General features: G+C 35.8%; 1 protein-coding gene across 2 annotated transcripts in view; it reads right to left on the reverse strand.

Moving 5' to 3' along the window:
- Nucleotides 1-17,868, reverse strand: part of kug (FAT atypical cadherin kugelei) — a 413,066-nt gene that overhangs the window by 170,077 nt on the left and 225,121 nt on the right. For both annotated transcript variants that reach the window (XM_089099328.1, XM_089099327.1), the window contains 2 exons: nucleotides 16,753-16,945; nucleotides 556-784 (listed from right to left, as the gene is read on the reverse strand). In XM_089099328.1, coding sequence (XP_088955454.1) covers nucleotides 556-784; nucleotides 16,753-16,945 — 422 coding nt within the window. The remainder of the gene's footprint in view (nucleotides 1-555; nucleotides 785-16,752; nucleotides 16,946-17,868) is intronic.

Here is a 17,868-nt window from a genome sequence, read left to right on the forward strand (position 1 = left end):
GAAATTCCACTTATCCGAAAAACACGAGTTATTATAGAACCCCTCTTTCAAATGGGTAACGAAAATTTGCCATTTTATTATTTGAGTTCAATTATAAACTAAAATAAAAAACTTAACATATTTCCTACTAGCACAATAAGACGATAAAACTATTTAATCTCATGGTCTAAATCAGTAGTTGCCAAAATTATTTGGTCTAAGGTCCCTTTCAAGAGAAAATATTACTTCACGCCCTTAGAAACTAAGTCTTTTTGTAAATTTTATAGCAATTAAACCAAAAAGATATATATTTCATTGTATCTACCATATTTGTAAAATATAGTAAAGAGAGGTGGAAATTAAAAATATTGATTTTGAAATTATGAAATTACTTATTGGACTTACTGGAATAGCAAGGTAATATACAAAAAGGTTCAAACCTTTGAAATCGTCTTATTGAGAAGGAGTACTACCAACAATTTAGTAAGTTTTTTACTTACTTTAATTGTTACTTTGCTGCTAAAAAAATAGTAAAAAAAGCAATTTAGTAAGATTTAGTCAAAAGAAACAACTTACCATATTTGTTGCTAGTACAGTAAGATTATAAAACTGTTGAATCTCATAGTCCAAATAACTTGCAACGGTTAAAGTTCCAGTAGTAGGATTCAGAAAAAAATTATCAAATGGATCTCCGCTAGTGATTTCGTAGAGTGGAGAAGAGGCACTCGTAGTTTCTAGCCCAAGAATTACGTATCCTATGGGTGACGATTCCAGGACATTAGCTTCATAAACATCTTTTGTAAATCTAAAATATTCGATGTATACTAGATATAGATGTATACTAGATTTCCTAGTAAATAAAATTGCAAAGATATATAAGTGTGGGTAAAAAAAAAAACTAAAATCATATGGCACTGAACAATTTAAGAAGGTGTCGCTTAACTTTGAAAGTATAGTTGTTTTTTGAAATCAACAGGTTTTTAATGTTTGAATTTTTGCGGACAAAAAGTGATGTCAAATTTATCTAATGAGTTTTGCTTATTCATTTTCTTGGTGTAACGTAGCAACACTGATGAAAATACAGCATCGTCCAAACAGCTTTGCAATTTCGAAACAACCATAAGAAAATCTTGGAGAATTGCGGTTTTTAGGTACGAATAGACCTATGATGAGTCCAGGGGGCAAAAAATAATGTTATTTCGTGTCCTTCATCCTTAAAAGAAAGAGGTTTATTTTTGTATTTTGTTTCTTTTTTAGTTTTACGTATGCAGTTTGTTTTCGGTCACATTAATTAAGCTGTTCGTGATAACGAGCAGCAAGTAAAGAGAAACCCTTTTTACTTAAAGATGTGTTTTTATAGATATTTCAGATAAAAGAGAAAACACAGAAATATAGCCATTTTTTCCAATTTATATTTGTGATTTCGGGGCTTTATTCCATTTTCTTAGTCATTTTCACAATTTTCCAAACAAAGCATCTAATATAATAGTTCGTATTCCTCGAAGAAATTTAAAGCCGGAGGTTTCCTAAAACCAAATTATAATATACGTATAAATACTAAATATTCCACGAACCCGATATTCCGTTAGAAAATTTTAATTTCCAAAAGAAGAAAATTATAACTGGTCAGTCATGCCCGAGACTTCATTTAGGTATCATCTAAGGTGGTATGATATTTTGTCTACCTTCCACAAAACGACAGATTATACCTAGTAAATCAATGCTCTAACAAGGAATAGTACAAATTTATACGAAAACACAGGCCTTCTGCTTTTCCGTGCTTTAGACGTTAAATTCCGTTTAAATTCAATTTGTCTCCAGTTTAAGTAACTTGTCCTATCCTTTAGAAAGAAAAGCAGAAGGGACAGACAATCTGGAAAAAACACCAAGAGACTATTCAGTGAAAAACAGATTTATGAACAGTAAAAGTCTTGGAAATTGAAAGGAACAAAAAAATTAACAGTAGGTTAAGTCTTTGTGGAAATTTATGGCTTACAGAGCGCTGGCCTTGAAAATGAATACAAATTTCTTCTATATTAAAAAAGGTACGTATCTGTTAGCCAGTACACACTCGAGGATTTACATCTATAAAATCAGACAATAACCGGTTAATTGCTCTTTGTATACGGAGGCAATTAGCTTCGACTCAGAGGAAAACTACGTTGTAGCTATATTTTAATAAATATTTAATTGGTATTTTGGTTAGGTTATGTTAAATTTTTCAAGCAGCCCCTCTATACTTACCCCCTAATGTGCAAATGTGCATCCCAAATTATATACGATTATCGAGTGTGTACTGGCTAACAGGTAAGTACCAAAGAAACAAAGACCATGAATGTGTTTTTAGAAGAGAACATCAATGGGGTATACAAGGTAGGATTATAGTATAGGGTAATACAAGAGTGAAAGCAAAGGGAAGGTCCCGGGTATTGGACTGAGAAATGGCTGCACATATTGCTTATCAGAGATATAAACAGAATTAAGTCTCCGATTCTGCTTATTACCCTCCAAGCCTGGATTCAGTTCAAATGAAGGAATCTTGTACGTTATTTCTTAGAAATACCTGTATTACACATTCGAAATGGGTAAATTAAGTCTTGCCCGACTTTAATCTCTAATTTTTCTATGACCATTTTTATTTTTATATTTTTTATATTCTATTATATTTTATTTTCATATTTTAATGACAATTATTTATCATTCTTCTGTAAAACTTTTCTTCTGAATATCTGCGGGTAGCTTTTTCTAGGTAATTAAGGATTTATTAATTAAAGGTAGTTAAAAAGTAATTAAGGTAGTAATTAAGGTAATTAAGGTAGTTAAAAAGAATGTAAAATTAACTTAGTTGACAATCATAAAGTTCCCTCTAGTTTTCTTCAGGCGAAACAGAAAGAAACACCTCAATCATTTGATTTTATGCCATCTTTACCTCTAAAATTTTCCGTAAGGTTAGGTGGATTTAGTAACTTCAATAAACACAGCATAAAATAGGAGGCTCCTTCTTTATACCCTGGGAACCTCCAACAACTCTGAAGTCCAAGTGTATCTTCAACCTCATAAGAGGCTACCCAAACAGCCACCCCTTGATCTCGAGAAAACATTCGTGTCGATCTCTTTTATCCTGCTTTAGTATTTCCATAAATTCAGACAATTTTAAGCATCTGTATGTCACTACACACCTTTCAAATTCATATTCGCAATTTATTTCTCCCTCCTCCTACATACCACTTCGGGTTACCGACCACTACCGACCTCCTTCCATGTCACCTAAGTCCATTCTGAAGTTCACCCAATTACAACATAATGTTCAAATAACTTTGCTGTGCTACAGGAACGCTAATTTAGGAAAGTCTAGGGGGGAGGCAAGAATTTGTCTTCAATTTTGTTTAATGAAGATACAAAAATGGTATTTTCAAAATCTACCGGGGGATTTCGATTTTTCTCCAATAAAAATACCAAAAAAAAAACAATTCTTCGAGTTTAAAGGTGCAATTACCAATCCCCCCCCTACTTACCATTAGACCTCTTCTCCGCTAACTTCTTAAATCGGAAGAATGTCAATTAAATAATCATTTTTCCTCTCGTTTATGTAAATATAAAAATACATTTTTAGTCTACGTAAGAATTTTATCTTGACCTTTTTCAGAGTTGCTAGGTAACAGTAAACTCAAAACTAACAAATGCATGTCTAATAGTTAAATGAAATCCTAGCTTATAGATCAAAGATATGTAGTTCAAGACTGAAATAGGCAAAGCTAAACGTCGAAGAGAAAAAGAGATTGATCACATATTAAGCCAGTCTATTAAGACATTATCTTAATCGATTGAATAGCTATACGGCTCGGTTTTAAAAAAATGAGCAACTTGCATAATATAAATAATTATCAACTCTTAGTAGATGATGGATGATATCAGAGAAACAGCTAGATTTGTTCGATAACAAGGGGTTATGTATGCCCTGTCTTTCAACATCCGAGGGCTCGCTCTCTCTCAGAAATATTGTATACCAGATGACGCGTGCCAAGCGTGGTCGAACTGTGCCGCATATAGTGTTTCAATATGTACACCAAGTGACGAAGTCAGCAACCCCTCATCAACATCTTATTATTTTACTATACTAAATATGTTTTCTTTTCCAGTGGCTTTAATTGAAGGGGAAGGGAGGCTTGCATCGCCAGCCAAATTTAAAGAAAACAAAATAAAAAATTTAATTGTTGCGGACAAAAACTTATGTCTATTATAACAAAAATTGTCTTGAGCCAGATAGAAACTGATGTAAGAAAATGATTCAAACATATGGAAAAAATTAGACATATTTCGACATATTTTACATAAAAAATTAGCCAACTACTACAAATCAACAAATTCTTTGTGACACGTGAGATTGAACCAGGAACCCTTGGATCGTGAGTACCAGCTTCATCCACTACGCTGTCACTAGGTAGTTGGATATGCTATTTTTCTAAGAAGCTGTACACAAATTTTTCATTGAAATCATAATGGCTGATTTGGCCTTTTTGGGAAGTGCCGATCAGGGGTTGAAGGGGCTTCAAAGCAATAGCCGTAAATATATACGAAATTCTAATATTTCGTGGACAAATAAACGGTTCGATCTTCGAACGAAAATATACCTTAGATCTGTGGTTCTCAAACAGTGGTACGCGTACCTCTTGGGAGTACTCCAAAATTTTTAGGGGGCACGCGGCCGGCCAACAAAAAATAAAACAACCCTTTAACTCTAGGATTGGCAATTTTACATGTGTTTTAGTTATAAGAGCCGTTCTTTTACTCATCTTTGTGCTAAGATCTTTCATCTTTTGACAAAGAACGCTTAAAAGTGAAATCTTAGCACTAAGATCTTACATCTTATAGCATTCTTTTGTAAAAGCCTTTAATCATTCTGCTCTGATCAGCAGTCTAAGAATAATGATGAGTATTTCATCATTGTTCTATGTGGCAGAAAAATGGCGTCCTTCGCACTTTTCGCTAACATCATTGAGCTGTAAGATCTTAGAACAAATATGAGTTAAAAGAACGGAAATCTTTGCAGAAAGATGTGAGATCTTAGATGTAAGATCTTAGTGCAAAAGAACGGGCCTATAGTCTACTTAGTATCGGTAACTGAGAAGGGTTACCTAAAATGTTTTGTGGGTAAAAAAGGGTACAGTGTCTAAATAAGTTTGAGAACCACTGCCTTAGATGATATGCTGCAACCCGAATGAGAAGATGTGCTGGCGGCAGCAGGATATGCAGGATAAGCACTGCCTTAGATGATATGCTGCAACCCGAATGAGAAGATGTGCTGGCGGCAGCAGGATATGCAGGATAAGCACTGCCTTAGATGATATGCTGCAACCCGAATGAGAAGATGTGCTGGCGGCAGCAGGATATGCAGGATAAGCAAATGTCCTGCTTTCAAGAATTATGCGTCAATTTCCTTGTTTTTGCTATTAGTAAAACTTGTTTTACAATGAATCGATTTTTCACTCTGGTCATACGTCTTTTTATTTTGTTTTAAGTATGGTTTTTGTTTATTTTTATGGTTTTGCATATTTTGTTTTAGATATGGTTTTTGTTTATTTTATTTTATGGTTTTGTATATTTTGTTTTAGAAATGGTTAATTCTAAAATGTGATTAGCCTTATATAGCTAGTCATTGTTTTGAGTAAAGCTTAATCCAATATTTTGTATTAACATAACATTACATACATATCGTACCATTACATTACATTAATAGGATTTTAAATCCATATCCCTCAAAAATTCTTTTAAGTAATATCCCAGCAGATAATGACATGATAGATTTTGAAAGCCGATTAGTTAGAGCTGGGGAACCAAAACTGAAACTAAGCAAATTGTCTTGCACCTTAATACCTTGCCTAGAGTTACGAACACAACTTACAGCTGGCTTTTCTACGTTTAAAGCATTGCATATTAAATTATATCAGTTCCTTTTGCGTTAAACTACATTATTTAGTTTGACTATTTTCTTTGTAGAAGCAGAATTTTTTTCCAAAATAAGACGATACCATAACCTCTAAGTAGTTATTGTAAGTAGTTATTCCACTAGCCTGTAAAACCCGTTCACAAGTAAATTTTACCAATACCGAGAATTAACTAGCTCCAATTTGAGCCAATTAGAAATTTTTAGCCAATGAAAAATCACTATGGAAAATCTTATTGGCTCAAATTAGCGCTAGCTGCATCTCGGTATTTAATAAAATCTGATTGTGAATGGGGCTTAAACATGCTGTTCAACTGGTGGTAAATTCCTAGATAAAGGGCTTTTTGTTATCTTAGAAAACAGTTGCGTCAGGCGAATAAGGTTATAGAATGTTTCCACAGCCTAGGACATGGCCCGGAAAGGTCTATTGAAGTACCTGTTTCCACCTTTTTCTATCCAAAGGACACTGATCTTTCATGAACTTGCGCAAACTTTATTTTATAAAGTTTAAGCTTCGAGAAATACATCTACAGCACAGAGAAGACAAAAGGAAAGTGTTCTAAGCCTCATAGCATTGCTATATGTATGTGTCTATAAGGTTTTAAAGACTTTGAAAAATGTGTCTTAAATTTGAAAAAAAAATCAAATTATGGCTTCAAGTCAACTTAATCATTGAAACTGTGTTTTCAAAGTCAAGATAGGTTTAGACCTGTCTTTTGTGCAATTTTCAAAGCCTTAGAAATAGGAAAGAAGTAGAGATAAGAGCTTGAAAATACCTCCCACGGCGAGTCGTCCCCCCTCGAAGAGGTGCCCGGTTTGAAGCCCCCCACCCCCCCCCCCCAACAAAAAAATGTCCAACTCATACAAAATTAACAAAATATGTGTAAACAAATCTTTATTTTGCTTTGTAGAGCTTTTCTTTGTACCCCCCCCCCCTGATCAAAATAAGCCCCCACCCCGAACAAAATCCTGGATACAACCCTGTCTCCAGGACATAATTTAGTCTCTCATCCAATTCTAGAAAGTTTCATTCTCTTAATGCAAATATTTTCCAAGATAGTAAAAATCCCCTCATCGGATATTTTACCAAATTGGTGCTAGAAAAGACTAACACGGACTCCTCTCAGCCCACAATCCCCAATGGCGATGCCTAGTAGCATAAACTACTTGGAAAAGATAGTACCTAGCCCCTTAGTATGAACAAAAGTACAAAAAGTAAATAAAGATTTTCCGGTTCTACTCAATTAAATACCACTATATAAAACTCTTTTTGTTCGCGAAATAGCTACGAAAAAACGATGTGTCAGTCCAGCTATACTAAGGGGTTCCTCACTCCCCAGTTTCGTGAATACTGAAGGTATAGATACATGACCAGTGGCCCAAATTTAAAAATGAAGACTGACAAGGAGGCACGTGACGAAAAGCTAGAGGAACTGTTGAACAATTTCATGGACCTTACTATAATAGGCGGAGAAAATACGACAGAGAGTGTATGACCCCTTGATTGAAACTCATCTAAAGAATGTTTCAGCCATAGAAAAAAAGTCACGCTTTATTCAATCTCAAAATATGTTACACGCTTTTTTTCAATCATTTCGTGAGATATGTCGTTTGAAAAGTCTAAGGTCAAATACAATATTTAATACAGGGAAATCAATCATTCTGAATAAGATCGATATACAATCATATCAATCTATATATAGTTACTGTAATCATCAATCTGGTATTGAAATCCTGAGTCCATTTTGGTATTCATCAAACATTGTTCTAACATCAGCAACCTCTCCCCCAAATGCTTACAACATACATGGGCAACCAACACTGCAAAGGTGTCAATTTATGCATATTTTCTTTGAAACTTTTCTCGTGTCAGCTAAGTACAAAAATAAGAAAAAGAAAAAGAAGTCACAAGTGTATATTTCGAAGAAGTTTTTTCTTCTCTTCTGTGAGCTTAGGCCTAAGTAATTCTTTTTTTTTATGTTATGATAGAGGCCCATTCACAATGGAGTTTTACTAGTACCGAAATTTAGCTATTACCGAGATTTTTCATAAAATTTTCTGATTGGCTGAATATCTCTCTGGAAAAATTCTGAATAGCACAAATTAGTATTAGCAAGATATCGGTATTAATAAAATCTAATTGTGAATGTCCTTAAAGGAAAAACACAACATTTCAAGCAAATATCGTTTTCAGTAAAGCGCAAATAACATTCAAGCCTTTAAGGTTTTTAAAGTATAAAATCTCTACTCTTATCCGTAATTAAATAAAAAAAAAATTCATCTGAAAGTTAAAACTGAAAACGAACAGAAATTATTACTTATATGAGAGGGGTTGTCCTCACCTCAATACCTCGCTCTTTACGCTAAAGTTTTTTTTAGACCATTTGAAAAAGTTTATTATTGTGTGGATCTTAATGAAACTTCCTCCCGAAGAATTTCTTGAGGACGTTTCCAGATGAAAAATTTTTCTTAGCGCACTTTCGTTTGAAAAGATTGTTTTTAAAATCATGCCGGAGATCCCCTCCCCCGTGGAAACGTTTCCCTGCAAATAACCCGCCCCCTAATTGAAAGTTGCTCCCGCAAAAAATTCCCTCTGGAGAATTTCTCCCGTGAAGAACTCCTCCATGGCGAATTTCTCCCGTGAAAAATCTCCCCTCCTACGGAAAGATACTCTAGACAACTTCAGCCAGGTAAAAATTCCCCCCTGGCAATTCCCCTTAATATCTTCACATGTAAAATTGAGTCAGCAAAGATAAAGTAAGACTAATAAAAAGAAATTCGTATGGGAATTTTGGCAAATTCCCCCAGTGTAAAATTTCCCCCAAAAAGTTTTACCCCCCCCCAGAAACTTCCATGCCCATGGGAAGTTCTCGTCATAGAAAATACCCTCAGCAGAAAATTCAACTCCCCCCACCCGGATAATGTAGGCCTACGCACACTTCCCAATAACAAATACTATACGTAAACAATGGCCAAATTTTATAACTTAAGGACCCTTCCCAAGGGGCTGTGGGGCTTCACGATATCTCCAAAGGCATAGTTCTTGGGCCTTTCGACTATGGTGAACAAAAATGCCTATCTCAAAATTTTGATCGGACGATTTTGAGGAAAAAAGAGGAGTGGGAGGGGGGAAATTACCATCCAATGTATTTGGTCACTTAAAAAGGGCACTAGAACTTTTAGTTTCCATTCAAATGAGCCCTTTCCCGATATTCTAGGATTGTTGGTTCGATGCGATCACCCCTGGGGAAAACAAACAAGATAATAAACACGCATCCTTGATCTTTCTTTTGGCAAAAAATACAAAATTCCACATTTGAGATGGGAGCTTGAAACTCCTAAAATAGGGTTCTCGGATACGCTGAATCTGATGATATGATTTTCACTAAGATATCTTAACTTTTGAAGTGTATTTCCCATCTTTGTCAAAAATCAGGCATATTTTCTCAGGGGCGTAGCTTTTGATGGGTAACACTAAACTTAACTAATCATATATATTTGGAATCAGCATAACAGCCCAATTCTTTTTATATATCTGTTGATATCAAAATTGTGTTTTTTAGAGTTTCGGTCACTTTTGACTCGTGTCGCTCCTTACTTACAGTTCACCATCACGAACTGTTTGATTCATTTATTTATTTATTTCTGTTCGTTTTAGATTTAATTGTTCATTTCAATTTTTGTTAATTTTGGATTTCATTTATTCATTCATAGTAACTTGGTTCGTTTTGAGTTGTAAATGCTAACAACCGGAGACGTTCAAAGGGGAGGAGACCCGTGCAATCCGCCTCGTGCGCCTGGGCTGGGGGTGCCACAGCTGAGGGGGAGGGGGGGTTGCCCACTTTGATCAAATTTTTCACTTTTATTCGACTTTTTTTTACTTATATTTGAGCCAGGAGGGGGGGGGGCTTTAGCTAGTTTTTCCCTGGGTGCCACCAACCCTTGAAAATGCTCTACTTACGGCATGTGTTGGACATCAATCTTTGCAAAGAGCGCTAAAGTTTGCGTATTGTCTTTAAAACTTTTAACTTGCCAGATAAGCAAGAGCGAACGAAAAAGATCGAGTCAAGTCGTATTTTCAGTTATAAAGAAAGGGCACTTTGATATTAACAGAAATAATCAACAAAATGAAACTTTTTTTTCAAGTATTCTGGATTCCCTTTACCTCGATACAAATTTGTCATGCTACTTTCAACTACATTACTGAACAAGGTCCAGTTTCAGTAGAAAATTAAAATTAATTTAGCAGGGAAGTAAATTACCTTCCTAATAAACATTTCATTATTGAGTTAAAATATATGATTATATGTCCTATATACACTTTTGTGCATATTTTTGAATAAATATTTTACATACAGAAATCCACTACAGAATATTTATGTAATTATGACTTTTGTACCTTAGAAAAACGAAGTAAAAAAAAAAATGAAATTATCAATTCAAGTGAATCACATAGCGATTAACTTTTCAACTTTACTTTTTAATAATAATAATCCTTTGCTGCCCTTGCACGATAGCCCGCAATAGAACGGTCAAGATTTGTTTTGAGTTTGACTCGGTTATTTATTGTAATATCTGTTCGTTTTGGGTTTCATTTATTTATCGATGCTGATTTGTGGTAGTTTCACGCCTGGTAGATTATTCGATTTTATTTTTGCTCATTTTTGGTTTAATGGAGTTCTTAACTTTTCTTTGAAAAACTTATTTTGTGGAAAAAGTTAAGGATTTATAGTTTGGCCAGCTATTTATATGCTGGAGAAAAATTTTCAGCAATTTTTAACAACATACACCCTTTTAAAAATCTGGATACAAATAGAAGTGTTTAATTTAGTTTCATACCTCCTCTAGTTGACCTGATATAGAAAACTTGACACCATTCGCAAAAAAAAATATATTTACTTTCTTTGATAACTTGGATACACTTACACTATTTTGATTTGGTTAAATTTTAAGAGCAGAAGTAGTCCCGAAAGTTTGAACATAATATCCTCAGTCGTTCTTGCGATACTGCTGTGATGCCTTATTGGGAATTAGCATTAACACGATGCATTTTGATTTAATCTTAAGGTAACATTTAATTTTTAAACATAATGGGCAAATGGGAGGGTGGGTGTGAGAGGGGGACTAGTTACCCTCCAATCACTTTCGACTATTAAGAAGGACATCAGCCCTTTCTATTTTCAGTCGAATGAGCCCTTTTCGAAGTTCCTAAGACAACTCCTTCGAAACGAAGTGCCCGGTCTAAATTAAAAAAAAATAAAAATAATAATAATGATACATTGTACCCACATCGATCTTTACTATAAAAATGTCATGCCTTCCAATCACTTTCGAGTATTAAAAAGGGCAATAACCCTTTCAATTTTCAATCCAATGAGCCATTTTTGAGTTTCTATGACAACGATTTCTATAAAAACCTTATATGCCCCCAGGACATAAATTACAACCCTTGCCCTGAGCGCTGTGAGGGGGGTGTCATCCTCAAAGACCTAATTTCCAGAACTATCAACTAAGTTAAACAAAATAGCTATCTCAAAATTTTGATTGGATATGTTTGGGGATATGGTAGGCGTGAGAGGGGGGTTAGTTGCCCTCCAATCACTTCCGACTATTAAAGAGGGCAATGGCCCTTTCAATTTCCAATCGAATGAGCCCTTTTTGAAGTTTCTATGACAACGCTATCTATATAAACCTTATATACCACCAGGGCATACCTTACAACCCTTGCCCTGAGGGCTGGGAGGGGGGGGTGTCATCCTTAAAGATCTAATTTCCAGAAGTTTCAACTACGTTGAAGAAAATAGCTATCTCAAAATTTTGATTGAATGTGTTTCTGGAAATGGTGGGCGTGATAGGGGGGTTAGTTGCCCTCCAATCACTTCCGACTATTAAAGAGGGCAGTTGCTCTCCAATCACATTCAAATATTAAAAACGGCCCTAGCCCTTTCAAATTCCAATCGAATGAGCCCTTTTGAAGTTTCTACGACAACGCTTTCAATAAAAACTTTATATACCCCCAGGGCATACCTTACAATCCTGCCCTGAGGGCTGGGGGGGGTGTCATCCTTTAAAGATCTAATTTCCAGAACTTTCAACTACGTTGAGGAAAATTGCTGTCTCAAAATTTTGATTGAATGTGTTTCGGGAAATGGTGGGCGTGAGAGGGGGGTTAGTTGCCCTCCTATCACTTACGACTATTAAAAAGGGTAATAGCCCTTTCAATTTCCAATCGAATGAGCCCTTTTTGAAGTTTCTATGACAACGCTTTCTATATAAACCTTATATGCCCCAGGGCATAACTTACAACACTTGACCTGAAGGATGTGAGGGGGTTGTAGTCCTCAAAAACATAATTTCCAGACCTTTCAAGTACGTTGAACAGAATGGCTATCTCAAAATTTTGATTGGATGTGTTTGGGGAAATGGCGGGCGTGAGAGGGGCGTTAGTTATCCTCCAATCACATTCGACTATTAAAAAGGGCAAGGGCCCTTTTAATTTCCATTTGAATGAGCCCTTTTTGAAGTTTCTACAACATCACTATCTATAAAAACCTTACATCTCCCCAGGGCATAAATTACAACCCTTGCGCCGAAGCCTCTGAGGGGGTTATCATTCTCAAAGACCTAATTTCTGAAACTTTCAACTCCGTTAAACAAAGTGGCTATCTCAAAATTTTGATTGGATGTGTTTGGGGAAATAGTGGGCGTGAGAGGGGGGGGGGGGTAGTTGCCCTCAAATCACTTTCGACTTTTAAAAAGGGCACTAGCCCTTTGAATTTCCAGTCGAATGAGCACTTTTTCAAGTTTTTACGACAAATCTTTCAATAAGAACCATATTTGCCCCCAAGTCGAAGTTTACAAATCTTACACTGAGGGCTGTGGAGGGAGTGTCAGCCATTTAGATATAATTTCTGGACCTTTCAACTACGTTGAACGAAATGGCTATCTCAAAGTTTTGATTGGGTGTGTTTGGATAAATGGTGGGCGTGGAAGGGTGGTTAGTTGCCTTCCAATCACTTTCGACTATTAAAAAGGGCACTAGCCCTTTCAAATTCAAATCAAATGAGCACTTTTTGAAGCTTCTACGACAACTCTTTCTATAAAAAAAACCTTATATGCCTCCGGGGCATAACTTATAAACCTTGCCCTGGGGGCCGGGGGGGGGGGGAGGGGGTGTCATCCTCAAAGACCTAATTTTCAGAGTTTTCAACTAATTTGAACAAAATAGCTATCTCAAAATTTTGATTGGATGTGTTTCGGGAAAAGGTGGGCGTGAGAGGGGGGTTAGTTGCCTTCCAATCACTTTCGACGATTAAAAAGGGCAAAAGCCACTCATTTCCAATCGAATGAGCCCTTTTCGAAGTTTCTACGAAAACTCCTTCGATACGAAGTGCCCTGGTCTAAGACCAAGAAACCAAAAAAAATAATAATAATACATTGTGCCCACATCGTTTTTTACTTAGGCAGCGCTATTGCGCTGCCTATAATCAAGTAGTTGCGGGCATCAAGCCATGGCTAATTGTAGGAAAAGCCAAGACAGATAGTCCGGGTGAGAGGCAAACCTGGCATGAGTCCTTTTCAAACAGTTCGTGGTAAAGAACTGTAAGTAAGGAGCGACCCGGCTCAATGGTAATCGAAACTCTAGAAAATGTGATTTTGATACCAATAAATACATCAAAAGAATCAGATTTAATTTCTGAATTCAAATATATAAGTTTCATTAAGTTTATTGCTATCCATTAAAAGCTAAGCACCTGAGAAAATTTGGCTCATTTTCGAAAAAAGGAGGAAAGACCACCTAAAAGTTATAGAACCTTAATGAAAATCACACCATCATATTCCGCGTATCAGAAAACCTTACTGTAGGGGTTTCAACCTCCTATCTACAAAAATGTGGAATTTGGCATTTTTTGCCAGAAGAAAGATCACGGATGCGTGTTTATTTGTTTTTTTTTTTTTTTCCAGGGGTGATCGTATCGACCCAGTGGTCCTAGAATATCGTGGGAGGGCTCATTGGAACGGAAATTAAAAGTTATAGTGCCCTTTTTAAGTGACCAAAAAATGGAGGGCAACTAGGCCCCCTCCCACGCTTATTTTTTCCCAAAGTCACCCGATCAAAATTTTGAGATAGCCATTTTGTTCAGCATGATCGAAACTATGATAAATATATCTTTTAGGATGACTTAATACCCTGAAGCCCCCAGGGGGAGGGCTAAAAGTTATGAACTTTACCCAATATTAACATAATTATAGTATTGGTTATTGGGAAGTATACAGAAGTTTTCAGGAGTTTTTTTTTCTGGTAGTGGGAGGGAAGGGTGGGTCGGGGGTTATGTTGGAGGATCTGTCCATGAAGGAAGTTTTCATGGGGGAAGGGAAATTGCCATGAAGGGGGCGCCGGACTTGGCAGCATTATTTATTGGTTATTGGGAAGTATACAGACATTTTCAGGAAGGATTTTTTTCTGGAGGGGGGGGGCTAGAGGAGGGGGTTACTCTGGAGAATCTTTCCGTGGAGGATGTTTCTTTGGGGTAAGGGACATTTCTATGAAGGGGGCGCCGAATTTCCAAGCATTATTTAAAAAACGATCAGAAATTAAATAAAAAAAAACAAGTTTTTTCAACTGAAAGTAAGAAGCAACATTAGAACTTAAAACGAACAGAAATTATAACGTATGTGAGGGGGTTCTCCCCCAAGGCAACAACTCACTGTTTATGCCACAGTTTTTTTTGTGCTTTCAAAAGATCTATCTCTTCTAATTAAACGGCCTTTGTGATTGAGGGTTTTTTGGATTTAATTTTTTTTTTAACTTTTAACGTTAAGAGCTGGGTACTAACTAAGGGCAGAGCCCCCTCGTATATGTAATAACATATACGTAATAAAAAAAAAACAATAAAAAAACAAGCGATACGGCTCAATAGTAATCGAAACTTTTAAAAACGGAATTTTGATGTCAATAAATGTATCAAAAGAATGTGTTTATAATGCTGATTCTAAATAAATAAATTTTATTAAGTTTAGTATTACTCATCAAAGGCTACGAGCCTGAGAATATTTACTCGATTTTTTAAAGAGGGGGGAATCATCCCCAGCAAGGGAAAGAATTTTAATGAAAATCACACCGTCAGATTCAGCGTATCAGAAAACCCTATTACATACGTTTCAAGCTCATATCTGCAAAAATCTGCAACTTTGTATTTTTGCCAGAAGAAAAATATACGAATATAGAAATTGGTTACGTAAGTTAATTTGTAAAGACATCCATTTAGCAAAAGAAAAGTGAAATTTTTATGCAAATTTTGTTTACTTATTCAATGACGGTTAGCCAAAATAAAAGCTGCATTAACTAAAAAACGATCAGAAATTAAATTAAAAAAACAAGTTTTTTAAACTGAAAGTAAGGAGCGACATTAAAAATTAAAACGAACAGAAATTATTCTGTATATGAAAGGGGCTGTCCCCTCCTCAACGTCTCGCTCTTTACGCTAAAGTTTGACTCTGTCTCACAACTTCATTTTTTAAAACAATAAAAAACTTTAGCGTAAAGAGCGAGGCGTTGAGGAGGGGAAAGACCCTTTCATATACGGAATTTCTGTTCGTTTTAAGTTTTAATGTCGCTCCTTACTTTCAGTTTAAAAAACTTGTTTTTTTATTTAGTTAGGATCAGAGGCAGCGCAGTCGTGCTGCCGAAGTAAAGAGCAATGTTGGCACAATGTATTATTATTTTTTTTTTCTTTAGACCAGGGCACTTCGTATCGAAGGAGTTGTCGTAGAAACTTGAAGGAGCAGAAATTAACATGAGTAGGGCTCAAAACCCCTATGCTTTCCCAAGGCCAGAACATAATTTGCACTTAACTGAAAAAAAATACAAATGAATGTGCTTTGTCAGGTTAATATACATGTACTGATATTTAGTAGTCAAAATGTTAATATTGTTTGATTTATTAAAGTTATAAAAGTAAAAACATTTAAATTTTTTCAGTAAAGTGGAAATTATGTTCTGGCCTAGGGAAGGCATAAGGGTTTTGAGCCCTGCTCAGGTAGGGGTTTCATTATAGAGGTTTTGATTTATTAAAGTTATAAAAGTAAAAACATTTATATTTTTTCAGTGAAGTGCAAATTATGTTCTGGCCTTGGGAAGGCATAGGGGTTTTGCACCCTACTCATGTTAATTCCTGCTCGTTTTAAGTTTGACTCGGCTATTTATTGAAACTTTTGTTCGTTTTGGGTTTCATTTAGTTATCGATTCTGATTTGTGGTAGTTTCACGCTTGGTAGATTATTTGATTTTATTTTTACTCATTTTTGGTTTAATGGAGTTCTCTACTTTTCTTTGAAAAGCTCATTTTGTGGAAAAAGTTTTTTTTTAAATTAATTGTATAAAAACGATGTCATTTCACTTGTTGATATATAAGGCGAACGGGGAGACCTATAGTTTTCCAAGTGTATGGTTAAATGGCACGGGTAATGGCGGGAGTAAGTACGACTCTCTTATTGGAGAAATACTTGTGTGTTAGCTTTTGGAAAGCACGCCCGCCTAGAGTTTCAGGTAAGTTAACCAAGAATTTAAAATTGACACAGGACCCTTAGATTGCCTGGAATGACAGGCAAACAAGCGTCCAAAGCCTTATAGTTAAGTTAGGTTTAAAATCAAGGTTAGGTTAGGTGGAATTAAAATCAAGTTGCCATGTTAGGTTAGGAATCTCTTGACACGGGTAAACGGCAGGAGGTTGGTATATATTTCAGTTATTCAGGTTAGGTTGTCAAAATGTCAAAATGGTGACAAAAATCCTCCTCTTGCTTACTTACGTGACCAAATTAGTAACTAACCTTGGAGGTGCATTGTCTGCCAAAACGACGTTCACGTGCAAATTGCAAATGGAAGACAGAGGCGGTGTGCCACCATCAACGGCACGTATTTGGAGAGAGTAGCCACGATGAAGGGAGGCGTCCAGCGATTTTTCGAGAAAAACTTGACCAGTATCTGCATTTATACCAAACATGTCTTCAGACCCACCAGAAACTGAAAAGAAAGTTGGATAAAAAAAAGAACTGAAAAGAAAGTTGGATGTACTTGACAAAAAGCCAGAGAGCAATTTAGACCTAACTATCATAGATTAACTTTAATTTATTTGATAAATGGTTGAAACCCTGGCATAAGAATTGTTCCTTTTTTCATTTTCAGATGATTTTCACTCAAGTACAAAACCACTGGCATACAAACTTCTTCCATCTTTTGTCTTCATTTTCAAATTCTTCCTCTTCTATGTTGCTTCGTTATTATACCCGTAAAGAGGGAGGGGTAGGAAAACTGATTTATACGGGGAGAATTAGGCAATTTTTTAAGCCCGTGCGAAATAACTTTTATATTTTGAGCTGCAAAATAGGAGGTGTTCAAACAAGGCCGTATCCGAAATTTTATTTGAGGGGGGATTTTTCGGGGGGAGAGGGTTGGAGGTAACAAAAAAAATTTAAAAGAAACACAAAAATTGTTTATAAGCACTTTTTTTATTTGTTAACGATTCCGACGAAAAATTAGGGGGGGGGGGGGGTCAAACCCGGTAGCCGCCCTGAATACGGCCTTGGGTTCAAACCATTCCAGGAGAGGAGGAAGTGAAACTATTAGAAATTTCTATGATATACATCTGAAAAGTACGTGTTTTCATGCAGTCTCTCATTTCATTACACTGGAAAACCCCTGCACTCGGTACAGCCTTCCTCACATCACTCAAGCCTTGTCTTGAGAGATTTGATTGAAATCCAATGTTTAAACAAATTACTTAAGCTTAGCTTTAAATATGCAGATATTTTAGAAGTGTTTCAGAACTCTAGATTTCATGTGTCGCCTTTTTCATTTAGTTTTTATTTTGTTAACTTACAAGAAAAAATATGTTTTTTAAATTACAAAAAAAACACTGGATTTACGTCGTTAAAGGCCCATGCACA

This window comes from Artemia sp. Qi Xiang Cuo, chromosome 13 (genome assembly GCF_049724085.1).
Source record: "Artemia sp. Qi Xiang Cuo chromosome 13, ASM4972408v1, whole genome shotgun sequence".
NCBI lineage: Eukaryota > Metazoa > Arthropoda > Branchiopoda > Anostraca > Artemiidae > Artemia > Artemia sp. Qi Xiang Cuo.